Below are 23,312 nucleotides of genomic sequence, written 5' to 3'. Positions count from 1 at the left end.
AGGTGTGCTTACAATTCTGGCTTTTGAAGGTCGAAGGTAAAAGGCAGTAAACGGAACCAGAACATTAACTCTTTAACTCCCACTGGTCCACATGATGTTCTGATGTGGAATATTGACAGAAAAATTACAGCCACAACAATCTCTGAGTGTGCTGTGCAAAGCTTGAGTTCTGTCTGCTGCTGTAGAATCACTGAAATCACTTGTATCTCTGTTCTCCTATGTATGTCTCTATTCTTCATTGTTTGGGAGGACACAAATAAATAAAGCTGCTACTTTCATTGCCTGTTGCCTAACGCAGATGAAACGAGCCTGGGCCTGGTCTATGGGCTTCTGGAACTCTTAACTGCAGTGCTGTATTTATATCGGTTGACTGCATACAGCTACGCTAGGAACTTATGGATAATTGACCAGACTTTCAGATCTTTATCTGTAAATATCATTTTAGGATAAGGATTTTTATAAGGATTATTAAATATCTGTTTGTTTGGAAACTCCAAACAGTTGTAATAGCACATTTAAAACTGGATAGGGGGAGAAGTAATGCTTCTATTTCTATTTGAGATTCCGTTAAAACTATTAAATTATATTAAGTGCTGGGGAGATGGAGTAGCTTTACTTTTTGTTAGTTTCTGCTCTACCTGCTGGTCACTGCAAAATGAATATTGTCTTTCTTTACTCTTGGTAAGATTCCCCCCAGAGGTAAGATCCTGAACATTAAGATTGTCATCAAGGCATCCTAGCTACTGCTCCAGGACAGATGACAGCAGTGGCGCTTGTTTTTCCTTCTGTGATCTCTTATTGCTCAGATATTTCATTGGTAGGTGTGAAAGAGAAGCCTGAGTCAGAAGGGATGCTGCTTTCTGGGCAGATATTTAATCGATGAATAGTATATTTTCCTTACAAGCTGATGTTTATATTAAAGCAAATAGAAGGAAAGTAACTGAAAGAGCCTCCTTTGCAGAGAGTCATATCCTCATAGGTAATGGAGAATTTGCCAGAAAACAAAGGAAGCTTTAAATGGCCTGTCAGCTGCAGTGCATGCAGCTCCCTTTCCCCCTCAGAGTCCCTCAGGCAAAAATGCGTTAGTTGAGTTAAAGAAACAAGAACCAGAGATTTGCCATTCTGCTTTTTTATTCTGTGCAGTTTTCTGTTTGTTCTGTTGACTGTAGCAGGGAAGTCCTGGCAGGGGTCTAACTCAGCCTATCTGCATGTACTGGCTGTTGGCAGGGAATAAATGTGTACAACAGGAAGGCAAATATGATGAGAAATGACTTCTGCATGCATGATGGTATAGGTGCAGGATATACTCCAGGGTGTTGGCAGTCCCAAACAGACCTGACATTCCTTGGGATATTGATGCTGTGTGTGGATGTGTTTAGAAAGATACTGATGGCGAAAGGGACTTCAATCTCGATTTGGTGAAATACTATGTGTGTAACAGCTGGCCTTCATGCTTTGCACATGCTTGATCTAGTAACTGTGCACTGTGTCCCACAAATTAGGTAAGTTTGTCTGGGAAGGTAGGGCTGTGTGTTAGTGTGTGCTCCCAGCTGGCGGAACAGTTGCCGCTTGTTTTTAGTTCAGGTTCTCTATCATTGTTTCTAAATACCCAGGAACTGCTTGTTAGGAATGGGTCTGCTGCCAGCTAGCAGACGCTGAGTGGATGTCACCTGTTCCCTGGCATTTAGCTCCTGCTTCTGGTGGTGTTTTGAAGTGGCTGATGGGGTGGCTCAACCTGTCCAGAGGAGGAAGACTTGGCTTCCTTGAGAGGTGGCTGCACAGAAATGGCCCATACTTTCTGTCTGCCTGGGATGTATCCGATTTTGGATAAATAATGAATGCCTTTAGGGACAGCATGTGATGTGGTGGCTGATGTGTTGTTGAGGAGGCAGTAGGATGTATGTGGAGGATGCAAGAGCAATGGAAATGTGCTGAGAAAAATAGTCAGGTATTCAGTTGCCAGAGAGAAGAGATCCTACCAGAACAAGATAAACAGCTTTTGGAGCTACATCAGCTGCACCACCTGTGCTAGTTAGTATTGAAATCTGCACATCTCATACACTGCTTCTCTGAAGAGCAAACAGTATTCACGTCCAAGCTGTTCCAAGGGACTTGTTCTGAAATTAGTCTTACTTGTAGAATTGAAACCCTCTCCATTATCCATATTTGAATACAAAACATTTGATTTGGGACTGAATAAATAAGCTTCAGTCAAGTTGAAAGCAAGTGACATTTTCACATTCTCATTCTTCTGAATATGAATTTAAGAAACCCGATTTGGCCACCTTGAAACAAATGACTTGTGCTATTACAGCAGTGTTACTGTTGCAGCAGATTTGCTCCTTTGTGGACTCACTAGCGAAGACCAGTTGTGCAGTGCTGTCTGTCACTGGTGGCCACGCACTGATGCACAACCAGAAACTTCTGGTTTGGCAGCATACAGTTCTTTTTCACTATTCCCACACTGAAGCTGTAGGCTTGGAGCAGCTCTGTGAGCATCAGTTGGTTGATGCTAACCAGGGCAGCAGCCTCCAGCTCTGAGAGGGAAGCGGACATATGGAGGATGGGACATGTAGCACCTGAGGGCCTTCTGCTGAGGCCCTGGGCCTCTGGGATGATGCTGTGTCTGTCTCCTTGTAATCACTGATTTGATTACCATGCTGTTTAACTATATATGTGGGGTTGGGCTGCCTCAGGCATGTGGATGTGAGAGGACTGCTGTGTCTGTGCTTCTAGAATCATTTTGATACAAAAGGAAATGTACCATCATGACCTCCATTATGGAGTTAGCATGGCACATCCAGTCAGAGGAATACTAAAAAGCCCAGGAAGCCATTGGCATCTGCAAGGAGGTGGACTGGTTGTTGCTGGCTGTGCAGTCAAGGTGTGTGAAGTTTGCACCCCTACAGTGTTATGCTTCCCATTTTCACGCTGGATGTACTGCACTGACTGTTAACCATGTGCTCAGTTCTGATTTGCAGAACTGCTGATGTCACTTGTTTGGTGTTTGTTTCCCAGCTCTGTGGGAGTCACTTCTTCTATTTGCCATCCTTATTGAATACTTCCAAATTTATTTTATTTTTTGCTGTTGTTAATCCTCCTCTAAATCTGTTGCTTGTTTACAGTGTACATGAGTGATAATACCAGGTCTGTTACTCTATAGGTGTCTTGCTCAGAGCAATTTGATGTAGTCTGGAGGTGACAGGCTGAAAACTGATGTTTTAGGAAAGCTAGGTCAAACGTATGATATTGTCTGTTCACCAATTATGAAGGAAAGAACATACCTTCATTATTTAGCATTTAGACCTGTTTCTCAAACTAGAAATGATCCCAAGTACTCTGCTTATGCAGTGGCTTCACACTGGCGGGCAGCTAAACTCTGTGATGCTGCTTTCTTGCTGCCCCTCCTCAAAGGAGGAGGGGGTAAAATACGATGGAAAAGAGCTCAAGGGTTGAGGTAAGGATGGGGAATTCAGTCACCGGTTACCATATGGGTAAAACAGACTCAGTATAGGGTCATGAATGTAACTTATTGCTGTCTACTAACAAGACTGGAGACTGAGAACCAAAAGCAAACTAAAAATAACTTTCCCCCATCCACCCTCTTCTACCTCCTGCCCCTGAGAAGTGTAGAGAAATGGGGGCTCCTTTATGGTTATTCTGTGCTCTTGGTCTTTTTTCCTTCCAGGTGTTGGACTGTTTCTACTGTTTCTATTTGATGCAGCATTTCTGTTTTGGTGGGTGAAAACACCAGCAGAGCAAAGGAATTTGAAAATGTGTCATAGTAGACTTAAAAAACAAACAAACAAACAAGAAAACAAAAAAAAAATAAAACAAAACAAAAACCCATTTAAAAATACATGAGAGTCAAAGTGTTTATTTACTGAAGTTTTTCTTTAACCTGATAATGAATTTTTCATGTTTTTAATATTTTCAAAAATTGTGAATAATCATAATAGAAGTGGTATGCAAGTTATGTCTCTCTCCTTCTTTCTCTTCCTTTTTTTTGTTTCTTTTTCACCTTTCTTTTCTTAGGCAGGAAGATCCACCGAGACCTTTTTTGTTGCACCCATGCTTGAGGAACTCTGATGAAGAAGTAAGGTTCCTGCAAAAATGTTCTCAAATTCTGGTGTGTTGTCTTCTACCCTCAAAGGATGTCCAGTCTGTCAGCTTGCGCATAGTCCTTGCAGAAATACTTGCAACAAAAGGTAGATGAAAGATCAGAGTTAATTAAACATGTACACATGTACAGTATTAATAATTACAGACATCTTTATGTATGTCTTGATGCTATGCTTTTAAGTACTGATATTTTATTTTCAGTGATGGCCAATAAGTCACTTGATGTTTTCCAAATTAAGCATGTACTTACTTGACTGTTCTGACTTGTTGCCAAGTTTCCTCACGCCTTTCAGAATAAAATTCCTTTTGTCTATTCCTTCTATCATTTTTTTTCCCATAGGGGAACCCTTTTGCAGTCTTCAGTGGTACTATTTTTAGTGACTGCATGAATAATTTTGACATGTTGAGCTTCATTCAGATGCACAGAATCCATAGATGTGATTATGATTGAATTATGATACCAGACTTGATTTGTTTTAGACTTTGAATTATCCAGTTTTTTAATGAAGGTTTTCTGTTATGCTTTTCATTTTATCAGATACGCTTTAATTAGATTATGAATATTCTTGCCATTTTTTAATATCATTGAATTCAAACTCTGAAGTTATGAAGCCGTGAGAGCATTATGCAATTCAGTTCACTGTACAGCCATTACAAATGAAAATTTAATGTTATAGTTTCCGAGACGCACAACAAAAGGAAAAATATCCTTGAAATTTCCCAGATGAGACTCAACTTCATCAGTGTACATTAGTTTGGGTCATGGCACAAACAGTTTTATTATGAAGAGATATGCGTGAGGTCTCAAATGTACTTTATAGGCCTGGAGACTGGTTTGAAATTCTTATTGATTTTTTTTTTGCATCTATTCTTGCCTTTTGTCTGTAGTATTCTCGTGAAGTACAACAGTTACTCCTCAACATAAGGATTTTGTTTTAAAATATTTTTCCTCTCCAGTACTGAAACCAGTGGTGGAACTGCTGGGTGATCCAGATTATATCAACCAAATGCTACTCAGCCAGCTGGAGTACAGAGAACAGATGAATGAGCATCAGAAGAAAGACTACACATATGCTCCTTCGTATGAGGAGTTCATCAAGCTGATTAGCAGCAACACTGATGTTGAATTCCTGAAACAATTGAGGTACTTGATACTTCACTATAGCTTATTTGAAACTAAATGTGCTACTTTTGCTAGCCAGTTACTGAGATTTGAATGAAGTGTATTTTCAATTCAATTTTTTTTCTTTTGGTGAAGCAGAGACAGTAAACATGACAAGCTACAGTATTCATTAATCTGTAATATAGTCAGCTTCTCAGTTTCATGGTAGAAAATGTTAAAAAATTCCACTTAGCTGGAACTCAGCACAGTTTGCAGTGTGTGATTTTCTGGCATAGAATGGTTTGAGTTCCAGCACACTTTACCAGTGACATAGAGGTGTTTCTGGACTGTTGCAGGAAGTTGTTTCCCAGTTGCATCCTTCTTAAACATTTTGATGAACTGTGAAAAGTACCTTAAAGATGTTAAGAAAACCCTGTTTCCTACATATTCAATGTGCTTCTTGTTGCTGTTTCCCAGTAAAATAATATGTACACCCTTTCGTACTTATTTTCCATTCCTTTCAAAAAATCTCAGTTGCCACCTAATTTTCCTTCCAACTTCCATCATAACATACCCACATGCATCTTGAACCTGTTTGCTCAAGCATGAGATGATCTTTATACTGGCTTTATATTTACAGCTGTGCTGTTTCTCCTGTGATTTCTGATGCAAGAGAAAGGATAAAGAGCAAGTGAAGCCTGGGGAGCAGGTCAGAGGAGTAATATCCAGATAGAATTTTTGTATTGTTGTGGTTTTGTTGAGCATACTAAAGCTTTAGAAAGCTGTTGAACCCGTTTTCAGAGTACGGGTCCTAATCTGTCACCAGTAGCCAGAACTGTTATTTTTCCTTTTCCCTTGCTCACTTTAATTACTGCCACAAGTCAGCTTTCTTCCTAAATGGCTGCAGCAACATCTGAAAGACACAAGCACATCGATTCCATTTGGAGCACTCTGGGTCATCTGTTGTGACCCAATCCTTTTGTTAGACTCAGCTTGATCAGGCGAAGTGATGGGTGTACCAAGATGGAATATTGTGGGCAGCATAAATACTTTCTGTTGTTCTTTTCCCTGATTCTGAAACCACTTGCATTTCTGAGACAGGAAAATGCATTTAGGTGATGGTGAAATGATCTTGTTGCTTGGCTACTTACTGCTCATCTGCTGTAAAATTTGCTCTTTACTCTGGGCCAGTGTGCCTTTACTGAGAGCAGAAATTAGTCTCTATTAGACTCCGTCTAAAACCTAATTGACGTCATATTTAGAAGCATAATCACACTAATGGATCTGCTTGTTTCAAAAGAAACCCAACTCTTCTGTTGTTTTTCTTCTGGCATATTAATGCACTCACTGTGCTCTCTTTTTAGCAGATAGGTCATCCTAAACTGTGTTCTCTAATATTGGGTAGTGAATTTGCTTCATGGAATTATATGATTTTGGCTGCACTGAGGTTTTTTCTTTTCTGCCCTGTGGAGTCTGACAACTATCATTTTATGATGTGTTCTGCACCCTGTGTAATACTGATCAGTATTTAAATGGAAAATATTCAAGAAAATCTAATTTAATTTTAAAGAGAAAAATAGTGTTTGATTTTGAGGACTGTGCTCTTTCTTCTGCTGTGCAGAGCCTGTTCCTAATGGAAACATCCATGGAAAGCATTACCCTGTGGGAGAAGAGATTCCTCTTCTTTTTGGTCTCCAGCACTTAAAGAGAAATGGGCCTACCCGTAGTCCTCTCCAAGTTAGAGAGTATATTTTGTAGACCTTTCACGATATGCCAAAGAGAATTAGCAGATTTATGTCAAGGAAACCAAACAGCGGTCTCTATATGGATGAGCAAAACAAATGATACTTGAGATGAACACACTAAGTAGTATTTCAGGTTGTATTTCCCATCCGCAAACCACGGGAGAAACTTACAAAGAAGAAATTAAAGAGTATTAATGAATTCCTGAATATCCTGAGTTGGAAGGGACCCGCAAGTATTATCAACTCCAACTCCTGACTCTACACAGGACAACTTAAAAGTTAAACCATCTAAGAGCAAAATAAGCCCTTGGAACTCAAGAGAGCGTAGTTAGGTTCCTTTAGAGTGATGGGAGCGGGGTGAGTGCTTCCAGTTGTCATCCTACTGGAAATAAATTACTGGCATGCTGTACTTAGCATCCAACTAGGAAACCTGTCTTTTCTGAATAATAAAACTCATTTATCACAAGTTTTGTTTCCTGGTTTTACTTGGAAATCTTATACACCAGCTCAGAATAGCTGGTGAAAAGGCATTTATGAATGTTCAGCCTCCTCCTATTGCTACTGATGTTGCCACGTAACATCTTGGAGAAGAATGAATTTAAGTAGTTACAATTTTTTGTGTAGGCTTAGCTTTCAGGAAATTATCCCGAGGCACTGTAGTTGCTGGGAAACTCAATATTTCTTTGAAACATCCCTGCTGTGCTTTATCTTGGCAGATGAATTTAATTACCGTCTATTTACTAAAATAAACATAAAATGTTTTGTTGAATAAAACAGTCTGTGAAGCACTGATAAAAATTCCTCAGACTCTTGACTGGCTGTGGCCAAGAAAGCTCAAGTTCCTGAATGCTCTAATGTGTATGCATGTGACATTACAGCACAGTTACATCCCTAAAGACATCATTTAACCTGATCCTCCTGGGCCCAAACCACCACCCCAGAGTATCTTTTCAGGCTGATCTCATTAGCACGGCCTTGTTAAGCTTTCTTGTGACAAGAATCAGATATATGTTATTGGTAAGTAGGGAAGAATTCTCAGCCAGATCATCAAATACCTGTGGGTAAAGGATTTTGTTGCTTTTGGTGAGGAGATCAGGAAGGAGAAGCTGTGTGTGCTGCATCTCCTTCTAAGGAAGTGTACCTGCTTTCTGCCTTGCAAAAAGGCTTTCCCTTAAAGGCTAGTAATGGTGCTAAGATTTTCTAAATCTTTTTGTTCCTCTCCGTGGTTAGAAGCATTGCCTTGAGGAAAAAAAAACCAAAACCACTATTGATTTTTGTGTTGGCTGTATGGTTTCTCTTTGTAGAACTTAAGTGCTGCAAGAACTATTTATCATTACTTCTGTAAAAGTTTTGAATTCACAGTTCATTAATATCTGTACAGGGCCTCTGACTTTTGTTCACTTCATCTCTTAACAGAATTTCTCTGCTTTTTGGAAACATCTTTCTGTTTTTGTAGGGGGCATTTGTAGAACTGATGTTTATTTTTGTAAAAAGTAATTGAGAGTTTTCTGAGGATGTATTTTGTAATTCTTCTTTTTTCCCATTCATAGCTTTGTGTTCTTAAAATTAGGATTTGTTTGGGGGGGAAAAAAAAAAAAAGCTTCCAGGGAAGGGAATGTTGTTATCTACAAACTTCTCTCAAAGTCACCCTTCTAACGTTTACCTTTGTTGTTATGATGAAGTGAGGCAAAGTTTAATTTCTATTGTATCAAGTCTCCACAAAGTGTGTTGTCCTTATTTCTTTCAAGAAGAGAGTTATACAGGGAAATTTCACCCTCGTTTCTCCTCAGATTTGAGTTAGCATAGATAAATTGGAAGGCAGCTACGAATGAGGAAGGAAAGATGATTTCTGCATGAGATGTGAAATGAATTTACTTCTGTCAGAAGAATACTGGAGATAAGACAGGATGAATTAACGTAGTATGGAGTAAACAGTGATAAGGAAATAAGCCAGCCATGGTGCTGGCTGCTTCTTACTTCTGCTTTAAAAGTGTTTTATTTATTCTGTTATTAATAGAGCAGCAGAAGGTCAATAAGCAATTCATGGTAAGAAGGGCTGTTATCTCATGTTCTGTGCTGTCTTCTACTTAAGATGTGAGGGAAAGGGATGAACGTGACGAAGAGCTGAGGAAGAGATAAGAGTGGGAAGGTACATGTGAGACTGTGATTGGTCCTGTTTGTTGTGTACAGTTCACTTCTTGAAAATCAAATGAGTATGTCACTTCTAGAAGTTTCAGAGATGTTTACTCACCTGTCACCACAGGGTGTGCAGCTAGAATGTTCAGACCAAACTTGTAGAGAAAAAGGGCTGCAGCCTGGCAGGTCAGTGTGACTGGGGTGGTGGTTTGGGCCCAGGAGGATCAGGTTAAATGATGTCTTTGGGGATGTAACTTAGAGCATCTCCCTTAAAGTAAAGAATGGAAGAAAAGGCTTACTATTGTATTGCTAACGGTAAGGTATAAAACCAGGAATGTGAACAAATGGGTGTAAATTTTAGAAGAAGGGAAGCTGTAGAAGTGGGGACCACCTTCCATATGGTAGTATTTATTTGGTTGTCTGTTCTGTGGTACTTGGTAATTTCATCATGTCCAGTGTTTTTAACCTTAGAATGCTGGAGTGAGGTGAGTGGCCCATTTTACAGATGAAAGAACCAAGGCACCAAAAGCCTAAGTGAGCTGCTCAGAATTGTTTGGGAAGCCTGTGTCTGAGCAGAGAGTTAAACGCAGGCTCCTTGTGGGGCTTTTTCTACTCCAAAGTATTGAACAAGAACTATGGTGATGGCTGGAAACGAGGGAAAAATAATGGCAAAAGGAAATAGGGTTAAAAAATGAAATATTTGCAAACATGTTATCATAGAATTACTGCTTAGGTAAATCAGCTTCTTGAGTTTTTTTTTTTGTGTTGAAGGAGTTGTGTAGAATCAGGATCACTGCAGAAAAAAACACCTGGAAAGTGTAGTTGTAAGTGAATGTAGGCAGTACGCTTATGAAGAGGCAAAGGTTGTCCAAACAAACACTAAAAAATTTGCAGGAGGAAGGAAGGATGGGGAGAAATGGATAACATTGGTGAACCGTAGATGAAGGACCATATATTCTATGGGTCACAGGTCTTCTCTTAAACAGAGGATTAAGTAGTCATGGAAGACTTCCCATGGGGCACTAGGCTTTATCAGAGAGTTGGTTGATCGAGGTTAGGTAACTCCTACAGAGATTAGTTAAATTTACTGGAAGACTTCTTTATTACTGGTATTACTAGTTTCCAAAGTAAATGTGCTGAGAGAAATGTGAAAGGTTGCCATGACCCGGATTTTGATGTTTGTAGAAGATTTAATTGGAAACTGTTTCCTTTGCTGTTACAAAACTGATGTTAAAATTCAGTTTACTAACTGTGGTAGCTGTTTTGCATTGTGTACAGTGTAGATCTGGGTGATAAGCTGCTTATAATTATTCCTCGGGTGGAGTACTTTAGAACTTTTTCCTCCCCCTAGAAGTGCAAAAGCTCCATGTATGTATGCTAGCTAGAAGAACCTTAATATACAGCTGTCTGATCTTGAACTGAATTCCCATCCTAGTTTCCTACAGCAAATTTGTATTTACTCTTCATGTTAAAGGCATGACTTACTGTGTTTACTAAGTGTCTGTGCCATGGAAACATTAGAGAGAAAGGAATACTATTGCAAGTTGGGAGTTTTCCATTTGTTTCAAGACTCTTTTTCCCTGCTCTCTTCCCTGTGTGCACATTGCTTAGGTTGTAAACGGACTGAGCAACAGCTCAGTTTTAAGCGGAGGGGGAGGTGTTTTTTATTCATTCTTAATTATGCTGTATAAGGAATGTACTGTAAAAAATAATAATAATAAATATATATATATTATAGATAGGTAATAATTAACACTGTTGTTTCTTTTTTTTTCTTTCTCTCCTCCCTCTTTACCCTTATCTGCTGCTGTTTTTAAAACTAGGTATCAGATTGTAGTGGAAATAGTTCAGGCAACCACAATCAGCAATTTTCCCCAAGTGAAGAGGCAGAAAGGTAAGAATCCTGTTTGTTACCAGTCATATCTGTTGTTTTCATTTTGCAAAGCTATCTGAATTCCAGAAATAGATCAGTTTATGGGGGATTTTTAGACAGATTTTAGGAATGCTGTGCAATTAGTATCTCAGTTCTATTTCATTTGCCTGATTGTTCTAAAATCTCCATGGTGTATTTCCACCCCCCTGCCATACTGTTCCCATCTAAGCTGATGGGTCAAGAAGAAGATTGCAGCTATATTTTTTTTAATCTTCAGAACTTGCTGCATCTTGGATTTCTGGCATTGCAAATTCTTATGCTGAGAATGTTGCTTGCTCTTATTTATTCCTGCAATCCATTCTTTAAAGTATCTGTTCTTTCAAAGCACAGAATTAGGAATTGCAGTGTAATTATTGGTCAGACTTTATTTTGACTCGTCATATTGCATTTTTATGTTGCAGTACAGAGTGCTCTTAAATCCCTCTGCAATGATTTGGCAACGTCTACCTTTTGAAATGCATGTGAACTTGCATCTTACATTTGTGCTTATATTGAAGATGTATATACTTTTTTATGGGTGTTCTCAAAATGTACCAGAGCTGTGGGATATCTTCAAGAGATTTTATTGATGGAAAAATTATCAAACAAAATTTTGCTTGAACAGATATGTTTGAGATCCACCTAATCATAATAGAAAACAATGGACGGTATGAGTTAAAGGAGTTTACAAGCAGGAGGGGACCAACATATTTTATGGTCTGATAATGACAGGACAAGGGGACATGGCTTTAAACTAAAAAAAGAGCAGATTTAAGTTATCAGGCATGTCCAACCCATGGGCCACCTGTGGTCTGGCACAGGTCACAGTGCAGCCCATCACCCACATTTTTTATGAAGACTGTTCCAAAAGTAATGCCTCTTATTTTGTGATGTTGGCCTACAATACCCGCGGCAGATGTTGGTGGTATAGCAGTAGAGGTTGAACCTTCCCACCAGTATTCATTACATTTTGTTGCTGTGTGACAGATGGCAGCAGAGAGGCAGTCTGACAGAATGATTTCCGGTATGGAAGTATGTGCGAAGCAGAGCTAATGCTGGTGACTTTGTTGAAAAAGTGTGTTGTGTAGCTGAGAATTTGCTCTATGAAACAGTGTTATTGTGCTCTTTCTATTTATTCTTTAGAAGCATTAGAAGGCATTTCTTGTGCTGCAACCTTCATAGGTGCAGCCATAGACAATTTTTCATTCAGCGTAGCTCAGGCAAGCCAGGGGATTGAACATTCATGGATTAGGTGTTAGGAAGAGGGTGTTGAGGCTGCACAGAGTGCTGGGGGTGCTTCTTCCCTGGAGGTGCCCAAGGCCAGGTTGGGTGGGACCTGGGCAGCCTTGAGCTGGTGGGGGGCACCCAGCCCCCAGCAGAGGTTGGAGCTGGGGGGCATTATGGTCCCTTCCAACTCAAGGCATTCTACAATTCTGTTATAAGAATGGATTTGTTTGTAAACTAAACTAAAGAGATCTTGGGTTTAGTTCCTTGTGTCACATAGGAAAGCTTTTAAAGGTGATATGGGTGTAATGGAAGAAAAAATAAATTAGAAACATAGAGAAGAAGCACCCCAGGAGGCACGGGGTTGGCAGGGAGACAATTTGATTATTAGTTTGAAGAGTTTGGAGTCCGTCCTTGAATTTCTGAAAACACAACACTGATGTACATTTCTTTTACATCCTAAAATAGAGTTAGATATCCATCCCTGTGGGGTATATTGATTGTACCAAAAGGAGGCAAAGTTAGCATTAATTTTTGTGCAAGCATGCATCACAGAGAAATATTAACGTTTCTTAGATGAGAATTGAATAGAAACTGTGTTTTATAAAGTAATAAAATGAAGTGGGGAAGTTAACTCTGAGTACATTATGAAAAAAATCAATCTTGCTAAGCTTGTATTTCCATTTGTGCAGCATTGTTGTGAGAAGAATTGATTTGGGGAATATATTTTTGGAGTTTAGGCTCCTGCAATTAATTACTGATGATCATTTTTTGGTCTCACTGGAGTTTATCCAGTTAACTATACACTGAGCACTGAAGAGAAGAGGCTTTTCTGAAGCTGCAAGTGCCTTGCTCTGCAAAATAGATGTAAAAATCCTGGTGCTGTTTGTTCTGACAAAGGAGATAAGTTCCACTTATTCTGTGGTTAAGCTGATTCTGCCTTTTTTTTTTATGGCCTCTTGTGGAACAGGCTTCCTAGTGGAGTGGTTGATGCCCCACACTGTCAGTGTTCAGTGTTTGGACAGTGCTCTCATTTATGTACTTCAGGTTTCTGTGTGGCAGTCAGGCAGTTTGAAGATCCCTTCCAACTGAGCTTTTATATTTAAATAGCTGTTCCTCAAGAAAATGATGTCTTTTGATTTGTGTGGAACAGTATGTTCAGCTCTAGCCTACAGTACAATCCTATTGTAGTTCAGCACATTAAAGGCAGATTTTTTTACCTTTTATTTTCTCTACTAAGGCTTTCATCTCCATAAGTTTCCATTCTCAGTCGGTTCACAGCAAAACTTTTAAGAACCCCCAGACTGTAGAGGGTTAAATATATATTTGTAAAGGGTTTTGTGTTTTGGTTTTCTTGTTTCCTTTTGAAGGAGTAAAAACGTGTGGTTTTTTTTTTTTTAATCTGATGACGGATCTGAAGGAGAGTTCAAAGAAAAAGGATCCGTCGTACCTTCTTTAAGCATTGGAATGAACACACATACACAGAGCACAGCTTTGCGCCACGTGGAAGAAAACAACCAAACAGGAAAATCAGTGCTCATAGAACAGACCACCACTTTAGTAGTGTTACCATTTCATAGCTTCCTTTCTTCATGCCAGAGCATATCACTACCTTGCGACTGCTAGATTTCATGGTCAGTAGCTATAAACATGAGCTTTTTGCAAAATGGGAGTGTTTACACATTCCTATTTTTCTTTCTTTTTTTTTTTTTTTTAATCTCTTTCCCCAGTACCTGTTTGCTTATCTGTAATCGTCTGATTGGTCAGTGTGTGATATTGCCCTTTTTCTACTAGTAAATGAGCTGCTGTCTTTTGTGTAGTGGGCATCTCTTCCCTTTGATTCCAGCCTGGGGTTGGTCTTGTAGCTATTTCCATTTTGTGATGGCAGGGTTGCGTTGTGAGAATGCGCCTTCATTGTTAGTGCCTGGGTATTGACTTAGGGCACATAATAAAAATAACAAACAGCTTGAGGCATGGGATTTTCCTGACACAGTGTTTTCAGTAAGAAAAGGTACAGCAACAGCTGTGAGAAGCAGTTGATGCAGCATGAGTGGACAGCAGTGAGTGGCTAGCTGCTGTGTAATGAAGTAAACTGTGCAAGTACAGGACCAGCAATAAGTAGGACTGAACAGGTATGTGTACCTTTGCAGTTGACTGATGAGACCAAAAATGTTTTGGTTTACGATAAGTTTTAGGTGTTTATTATTTAAGAATAAGTTGCTTGAGATCATGATGACTTCTAATACGAGCTATGGTTCCCTGACTTTGTATGGCTTGATTTAGTAACAACAAAGTATGCATTTAATGCCAGTGCACAGAGGTGTTTGAGAGGAATGTTTGTCCCTCAGCAAGGACAAAGCTCTTAATTTAATTTGTGTTGGTGCCACCTATTGGCAAAATGTCTAGCTGTTAAAGCTTTTTAAGAAAAGCAGAAAGTACTTTTGAACATCATTGTATTAAACCATCTCTAGTGGAAAAAATGGCATGTTATAGGGTCTTTTTTCTTTTCAGATTTTATTATTTGAATCTTCTGGCATATGAGCCTAGAAGAGCAAAGGAAGGTGTACAAAAGCATCCAATCCATTTTAAGCAATAGGTTTTGCATTTGACTCCCTGAGAGAGTCAAATATCTTAAAAAGCTGAGCAGAATAATTTCAGAGGTTTACAGTGCTGTTGTGGATGGGTGATGTAACTTCTGTGACCAGGATTGTGTTCAGTCATTGCTAAAGGTGAACAGTAAGAAACCTAGTGTAGCATTAATGCTTGCAGAGGTGCTGACAATTTATTTTTGGAGTTGTGCAGGCCGTTGTAAGTAGAAGCTGTTATCTTGCTTGCTGACACTACATTCCCCATTCGTGCATGCACAAGATTGCTGAAGCCTTCAGCATTTGCTTTTTCTCCTAACTGTCCTTCTATATACCCTCTTCCGAAACTGTCAGCATCATTGCAGCAATGACTGTACAAGGAGGTTTGCTTTTTACTCATCCTTATTTCATCCTGTTGATATTTTTGGGCTGTGTTCTTTTCTTGAACCACACGTGCTCTGGTTGGAAAAATAATATCTTTGTACATCTTCCTGAAAAATGAAAACCAATATCCTACTTTATCTTACCTTTTGGTAAGAATTGATCTCTTGGAAATACTGAACCAAATTTGAGCCTCCATTCTAGGAATTCCATTTTTCTGTACAAAACATGTGTCCTTTACGTTTTGAAAGACTACAAACGCTTACCTGAAAGTTTGCTGTATGCAGTTGTCTTCAGGTAACACCGAGCAAATCTCTTTGAGGACAGTTTCCAATATTCTGAGTGGATTTATTTCATTTACCTTCCGTTTTTCTTCACCCTCCATCATCGGTGTGACAGCATGACCAGGAACCATGGCAGTTTAGAACTGATTTTTGGATACCGCACTGTAACTGACCACATCTCTGTTGAGGAAAATTGTTCCTTTTCAAGCAGGTGTTGTGAGACAGATTGAAAAAGCAGCCATTTATTTCTGAATGAAAAAATCTACTGAGTGATAGTAGGCTTCTACTGCTGAGCATTTCCACTGTACATCTAGATACTTGGTTTTGAAGTGGAGCTGAAGGCTTAAGCAGAAACAGAGCTGTCTGTGGGTAGGCTTTGTTATGTACTGTAGTTCTGAAAGGTGCTTGAACATTCAGCTTTAGAAAGGGGCTTTTCTTTTGGAAACTCAGACTCCAAACGTGACTTGGAAGAGTGGGTTGTGATGCGTGAGTTTTGTCAAGAAGATAATTTCGAGTGGAGTAAGATGGATGCTTATCTGTTCCAGTGCATTACAGATGCCATCTAACTTAATTATGACAAAACTAGATTATTCCTTCCCACCACACCATCTCCCACAAAGGGATGCACAACTATTTTTGCATAGCTTGTTGGCAGTGTTTAAAGAGCTGCATACAGCTGTACTTGCATGAATATATGGAAGGAATCCTCCACTGAGTTCTGGTGAGGCCGTGCCTGTGTGATTCTTGTGGATGGAAATGAAATGACTCTGATCGTGGCAGACTGATTCTTTTCATTTGTTATTTTCAAATGAGCTCCCCAGAGGAGCTGCTGCTTCCTTTTCCTGAGATCCTTTGTGTGAGCTAGTGATGGCCAAAAGAGGGTGGGAGGAAGGCTGACTGGTCAGACAGAAGTGACCAAGAGGAACATAGAGGCTATATGTGGTCAGGGTTATGTAGCTGTAAAGAACATACTTTCTCCCACACTGAAGTTTACCATATAGTCACTGTGATGTTGAAGGGTGTGTTGTGCTATATGTTTCTAAGAATCAGCACCTGAATTCTCTATAATGTCCCTTCAAGTGACTGGACATGAGGAAGCATTTGAGGTGAGGGGGTCTAACACTGGAACAGGCTTCCTAGTGAGGTGGTTGATGCCCCACATCTGTCAGTGTTTGAGAGGCATCTGGAGAATGCCCTCCTTTATATACAATTTTGATTAGCTCTGCAGTGGTCAGGTAGATGTACAATTCTATTGTCTTTCGGCAAACATGTGGTTCTTGTTAAATGTCAGAGTAGTGGCCTAAATGCTCAGTAGAACTTCAGCTTAATGTAGCATTAAGTAGGCTGTGCATGTGCTAAGCTCAGCTTTTGCAAAAAGGTCCTACAGAAATGCATACGAAGTCATGTGCAGTTCCTCCAGGGACTGGAGACAGTCAATGCTGCTGTGCTTGTTGCCAGGTGACTTGCAACTGTCTTTCTCCAAGCTCTAAAAGAACAAGACTTGTTTCCATTTCAGTTACATTTTTGCAGTGTAACTATTAAAATGAGAAGCCTATGGAGAAAGGGACAGTGAAGAAATTCCTGATTAACTGCTGCTGGAAAAGTCATGTGCAGCTTGTGGAGGAAGCATGTGTCTCGTTTTGCTGATGAGAAGCAGGTTGTTTGTTTGTTTGTTTTCAAGGGGGGGGAGGGGGGGGGAGGGGGAACATCTGAAAATTGTAAAGTTTTGCTAGTAAATAATTGTCCAAATCTTGCATTTTCTTTCTTTGCATGGTGGTGGAACAGCATTAGTAGCATGTCTGCTTCTCTTCCCTTTATTGGTGCTTACTGTAGGATATGTGAATAGATGCAAGCTGCTGCTTCTGTAACGTTCTGGTTTTAACTGGCTTTTGCCAGGATGTCTGAATGTAGCGAACATACTGATTCTCAGAAATGGTGAAAAGGCTTGTATTTGTATTTCAGTGCTGTGGTAACAGGAGAGGATGGATTGAAAAGAGCACGTTGCTCGCTGCAGTGCTCTGCATGGGCCTCCTGTTTGTTGGCAGGGGGACCTGACGGCCAGGCTCTCCTGCTGACAGGAGTGGGTTGGCAGTGGGATCTTCAGCTCTCCACCCCAAGTGGCTTTGACATGGAGTGGCTCGTTATGGGTGTGAAGGTATTTTCAAAGTAATTCATCCCAGGAAGTGGGTGTGGTGTAGGGTTTGTTTTTCTTTCCTGGAGGCCTTCTACGATCACAGGATGTAAGACAACGTAATAAGCACGTTTTCCTCTAAAACCCTCTGAGAACGTGTTGTTCTTTGCTAAGGAAGTTTTAAGAAGGTCATTATATGGCACTGGTCGTTGACTTTGAAAGTGTCAGTTTTTGAGCAGTAAGAGTCAGTCAGCTCTGCAGAGTGGCAGCTTTGTCTGCAGAGGAGTAAGGGAGAAAGATGCAGTCAGAAGAGGAGGCTGAGGAGTTGTACCAGGAGAGGTTCACAGTAGATATTAGGAAACATTCCTTCTCCAAGAGTGGCAGTGCATTGGCACGCACCGAGGGAGGTGGTGGAGTCACTATCCATGGAGATGTCCAAAGAACTTGTAGATGTGGTATTGAGGAATGTGAATTAGTGGGCAGTATTGGTGGAAGATGGACAGTTGCACTAGATTATCTTAGAGGTCTTTTCCAACCTTAATGATTCTAAGATGCATGGCAGTTGCTAGCACAGGGGATGAGGATGTGTGGGTCTATCTGTGGGCACTATAGCTGAAAGGAGAGGTGAGGAGGATTTGGGCAGTGGTTCTGTCAGGCCTATGCTTGTCAGTATGCATGCATTTTGAGCCCAAAGTATTTAAGCTTTTGAGAGAACTGTGAACTTCCAGAAACCATCTTGAAGTCGGGTGGAGCAGGGGAAATGGTGGGTTTTAATCTTTCAAATTCAATCTACTGTCAATATATTTGTATTGTCAGTATATTTAATGTGAGGGAGAGCTATTTTGTGCTTCAGGTTTCTTCCTTCTTTTCCTTTTGTTGTTCTCTCCTTTTCCCTCAGTAATACTGGTACCTCCGGTCAGGGAACTGAAACACTAAATTAAATGCTCTGTTGACTTCCCTGTGGAGATAACATGCCAGGAAAACAGATGGCTTATTTCTTTAATGGTAAACTCATTTTATCTTTTGCTTCAGTGAATATTATCTATGTAGTTCACTATTATGTGGCAGCTCAGATGTAAATGATACTTAGCAAATAAGACACACTAACAGTCCGTGAATCAGGAGGCTTCCATACTAACATGTATAAATACGTGCAGCAAAAGAAGTAAGATTAGGAATATAATAAAGTATTTTGGGAGTATATCAGTATTCATGTTATATGTAGGGATTTATGGATCCCTACACGCTTTGAGTTGCCCCTCAGTATATGAAGGGCAGAACTCATGAAGATATTTACATGTTGCTTTTAAGGGTAAATAAATAGGAAAAAAAAATCTAAAAGGAAAGATAGTTCAGTGTATTAGAAATGTATTTCAGGTACCTATTTGAAGTCATTCCAAAGAGGTTTCCTTTTTCTTTGTATGCGTTCACAGAATGTAGCTGTATGGTTGTTTCTTTCTCGTAGCTGTTCTGCAAATGGAATGCTGTTTTTATCCACAACATTTTATTACATTTGATATTTCAAAAAAATAGCACAATACATCTCTGTAGTTTATCCCTGAGCAGTGAATTAATCCTGAGCTGAATAGAAGCCCAAGTACTTTGCTACAGAGCTCTAGTTCCAACCTGAAAAAGCAGGAATGTTTTCTGGAGCAGGAGGATATTAAAACCAATGTAGAAATGTGAATCAGTTGCACCCTGCAGCTATACAAAACAGGCATGATTTCAGCTCAGGTTTTTTTATATGCTTTATCTGCTAAGTTTTGTTTTGCTTTGTTTCTGTTTGCATTGAGTCTGGTCCTCGTTGTATTCAGTCATGGTTATGTTCAGTTTATGTTCAGTGAGGTATATAAACTATCCACTCAGTGACTTATTGTACACCATGGCTGCAGGTAGCACCTAATGCTGTCTGAGAAATGTACAACCTGTAGTAAAAATTTAGAATCTGTGTCTTACAGCAAATGATGGTGAGAGAGTTGAATAAATCAGCATTCAATGGACATTTTTTTCCCCCCGAACTGTTTTATATAAACACGAGGCATCACTGGAGAACATTTCAAAATAATCCAAATTCATATACAAACTTCACAGCAGCTGTACTCATGGGCACAGTTGATTCCCAAATGACAAATGCTGTGATCACACAGGGCACAGAGGCACTGTGGAGATAACGTTTTTGTGTTGTAAAAAATGATCTCTGATTTGCTTTCTTCTCAGATTCAAAAGGGAAAGAAACTGCAGCAATGAAAGCTGACCTGCTGAGAGCTCGCAACATGAAGAGGTATATTAATCAGTTGACAGTAGCAAAGAAGCAATGTGAGAAGAGAATAAGGATCCTGGGGGGGCCTGCTTATGATCAACAGGAAGACGGCTTTTCTGATGAAGGAGATGGCTCTCAGAGTCAGAAGGTATGAGTTGAATAGTTCTTTCATAGCCTGAAGGTCATTCTAAATGTGGTTCGTATTAACTCTGCTGTCATTAATCCTCCCTTCCGTCAGGAATGAAGTGTAAATTAATTGCTGTACATTTTTTGTTGGGAAATAACTGCTGTAGTATCTGGAAAGACTCATTGATCATCCAGGTTGGAACGTTGCTGACTGTGAAAAATCAGGATTAGCTGGCATACTGTGTGCAGGGAATTCGTGAGATCGTGGCAGCAACTTTATTTCAAAAGAGTTCAACATATGCGTAATGTTTCATTGCCTCTTGTTATATTTACTGTAGGAAATACCTGTGGGTTTTGTAAATACTGAGTTACTCAAAAGCAAACACTTACTTGTAGAAAGCAACTAGTAAAACTAAGAGCAGTCCCTGCAGGAGAAACTCTTAAGACTGTTGACTGCTTATTTTCTACGTCACTCTACTCTAGGAATGGAAAAAAAAAAAACCAATAAAACAACAGGCATAATTGCTGTTGCATTAGTCAGCAGCTACAAAAATAAAATCATAGCTAATTAGTCTGGCTAAATTTTGTTTAGTTGCTTCCTTGTGTACTTTACTCTGCCCCTCTGGGCAAAGCAAGCAATTTCTGTATTCTGATTCGAAGATTTTATCTTTTTGTGTAGGTAGAACAAAGAAGTTAACCCTTCTTGCAGGATTTCCAAGTTTCGTTGCATCCTTATAATAATTGTAACTGAGTGTACTGTTTCTCTGTCATGCAACTCTTTCTTACCTGTTACGCATCGCTCATTGTGAATGTGGTTTAAAGAGGGCAGCTCTCCACCCTCCACTTGTCCTTCAAGAGCCATTTCAGATAGTTTGTCAAAGATTGTGCTGAGGCAGCCCAGAGCTGTTTCCTGAAGTTGAATGGAGCAAGTGGTGCCAGTGGGAAAAAGGCAGAGAGAAGCATGTGGCAGAACCTTGAAGGTCACTGATGCCTCTGAGCAGACTGTTCAGGGCCTGCTGAGAGGGCCTGTGCTTCCTGGATACATTTGTTAGAGAAATGGGGTCGGGTAGTGAAGGTGCACTGGGTAGGGGTGCTGATGGTTGCATTGGCAGTACAAGTGATAGGATCTAGTGCTGTTCTGCTTCTGCACGTTTTGATATGTTTCTACAAAGAAACCAAAAACCTTCCCCTCATCCATGTCAGAGCAGTAAACAGGAAAACTGCTTTTCTGTTCTGTTGTTCCCAGTGCAGTGCGACCAGAAAAGAGGCTCAGGGAGGCTGAACACAAGGCAGCGGCCATGCTGCTCTTCGCTGAGCACAGTGAAATGCCTGGGGCTTGGCTTTGTGTGGGGGACTGCCTTCACTGTCGTTCCTTCTCGTCCACTGCCTGTATTGCAGTAGCTGCAGTCTGAGCTCTTAAAGGCCCCCAGCCCCTTCTGTACAGGCAATTTGGGTTTTTCACAGCAACGGGACAAAATGTTCCTTTAAAATTTAGCAGGTAAACTGATGTTGAAGTTGCTGCTGCTGTCCCTTAACTTCTTGTTGAAGCCTGTTGTGAAAGCTTTTCTGTTAAGCTAGTGCTTAACCTGCAGAATAGCTAGCTCCTGTAGAAAAAAACCTGGGATTTTGCCTTTAATGTGTATGAAATAGGTCAGAAACGGATGTTTACTGATAGTGTTCTGAATTATTGTTTTATGCAAGTGTAATACAGGAGTTTGAATACATCATTAACTCTGGGAAATGTTTGGTGTTAGCTGAATAAAGAATAAATCGACCAGTGGCCTAAATGCATATTTTGGTTTCATTTCTGCTTCCTACTTTGCCTTTCTTGCAGTTCTAGGGCAGTAATAGAGGTGCTGGTAAGGCTTTATGTTCTGATTATGGTCTTAAATGTGAGGATGGATTATCTGGAGTTGTCAGTTTTCCTGTTACAGATTTAAGAAACAAAAATGATGTGCTTAGAAATACTTTTTTTTATAGCAGAAGATAATTACAAAAGTGTCACTTTTTTCTTTCATAAATATGTATGAGTCACAAGGTTGTACTGATTTTGCACATTTCACTTAGCCCATTATTTCAAATGTGTAAATTATAATCAAATGTTTAAAAGTAATGAACAAAGGCACTCAGCTACCACCTGAATCTGAATTGTCAGTAGCTCTGATTCTGATTTACTGTGTGCCCTGGGTGTTAGATTTGCTTTCAGAGAAAATAGAGTTTTAATTAGTGTAATATATAACACATCTCCTCTTATTTTCTCCTGGACCTTTTTCTTAGAAATTTTACTTGCGGCACTGCAGTAAGTTAATTGAGTTCTTCTTGCCTGTGTTCATTTAGCAAATAACTTGTTCATGGCTTTTGTACAGAGCACAAATAATCATGGCCACGTCTGTGACATAGTCCATGGAGCTGCAGCATCTCCTTAGTGTAGCTATGGTTTGTGAATGGTAAGAGTTGATGTGAGGTACCAAAGAGAATTCTATCCAGAAGCTATCTGAGAGGTTTTAAGTTGCAGGGAGCCTGTGCTCGTAATGATACTGGAACAGCTTGCTTCCATGGTCCTTGGATAGATTCTGATTTAATTGGTGATTGGTAAGATTTTCACTGTGATTTCTGAGCTGTGGCATGTGGGAATATAAAGGAGAGCTGAAATTACTGTTTTGCTGAAGATGGTGGTGTCTTCCGGCAGGAGTGGGCTTCCACATCATGTAGCAAACTAAGAAAAGCCAAGTGAGCTCAAAATGAAGTGCTGAGTATCAGAATTAATTTGAGATGCAGTGTCTGTGAACAAATGAATTATTACAGTGCACCATGAACAATGACATGAGGAAATTTGGGGATTATTCAAGGCATTCTGAAAAAAAACAGACTTACCTAAGAATGCCATTTTGAAACTTTCAAGGCTGAATTTTTTTCCCACAAGCTACCTCCTGTTGGATTGAGATGAATGTTGCTTATGTGGAGAAAAATTGGCGAGGTGATTCTAAGAATGCTTATTGATCTTCCTTAAAATTAAAGGGTATTTACTAACATTTGCCTTTCTCCAAATTCACAGAGTTGTCATTGTAATTCATGAGTAGCAAAGAAAGAATGTAAACTTTTTTCAAAGCAGAAGATGAGCAAACTACAACCAGTTGTCTTTGTTTTTGTTGTTTCCCATGTGTGTACAGCTGTCTCTTTTGGATAACAAGAGGACATAAGAGCTGAAGACATTATATTTAAATTCTGTTCACAAAATGTGGCTGAACTACTTGAAAACCTCTGGGCAGCAAGTGAAAGAATTCAGGTTGTTAGGAACTTCACC

At 39.8% G+C, this 23,312-nt stretch overlaps 1 protein-coding gene across 2 annotated transcripts in view; it reads left to right on the top strand.

The window, feature by feature from the left end:
• SNX25 (sorting nexin 25) overlaps positions 1-23,312 on the top strand; it is a 58,112-nt gene that overhangs the window by 16,295 nt on the left and 18,505 nt on the right. For both annotated transcript variants that reach the window (XM_048942192.1, XM_048942193.1), the window contains exons 4-7: positions 4,036-4,208; positions 5,080-5,266; positions 10,929-10,999; positions 19,840-20,030. In XM_048942192.1, coding sequence (XP_048798149.1) covers positions 4,036-4,208; positions 5,080-5,266; positions 10,929-10,999; positions 19,840-20,030 — 622 coding nt within the window. The remainder of the gene's footprint in view (positions 1-4,035; positions 4,209-5,079; positions 5,267-10,928; positions 11,000-19,839; positions 20,031-23,312) is intronic.

The sequence above is a fragment of the Lagopus muta genome, chromosome 4, assembly GCF_023343835.1.
Source record: "Lagopus muta isolate bLagMut1 chromosome 4, bLagMut1 primary, whole genome shotgun sequence".
Taxonomy (NCBI): domain Eukaryota; kingdom Metazoa; phylum Chordata; class Aves; order Galliformes; family Phasianidae; genus Lagopus; species Lagopus muta.
This window is presented reverse-complemented; position numbering and strand designations above follow the sequence as displayed.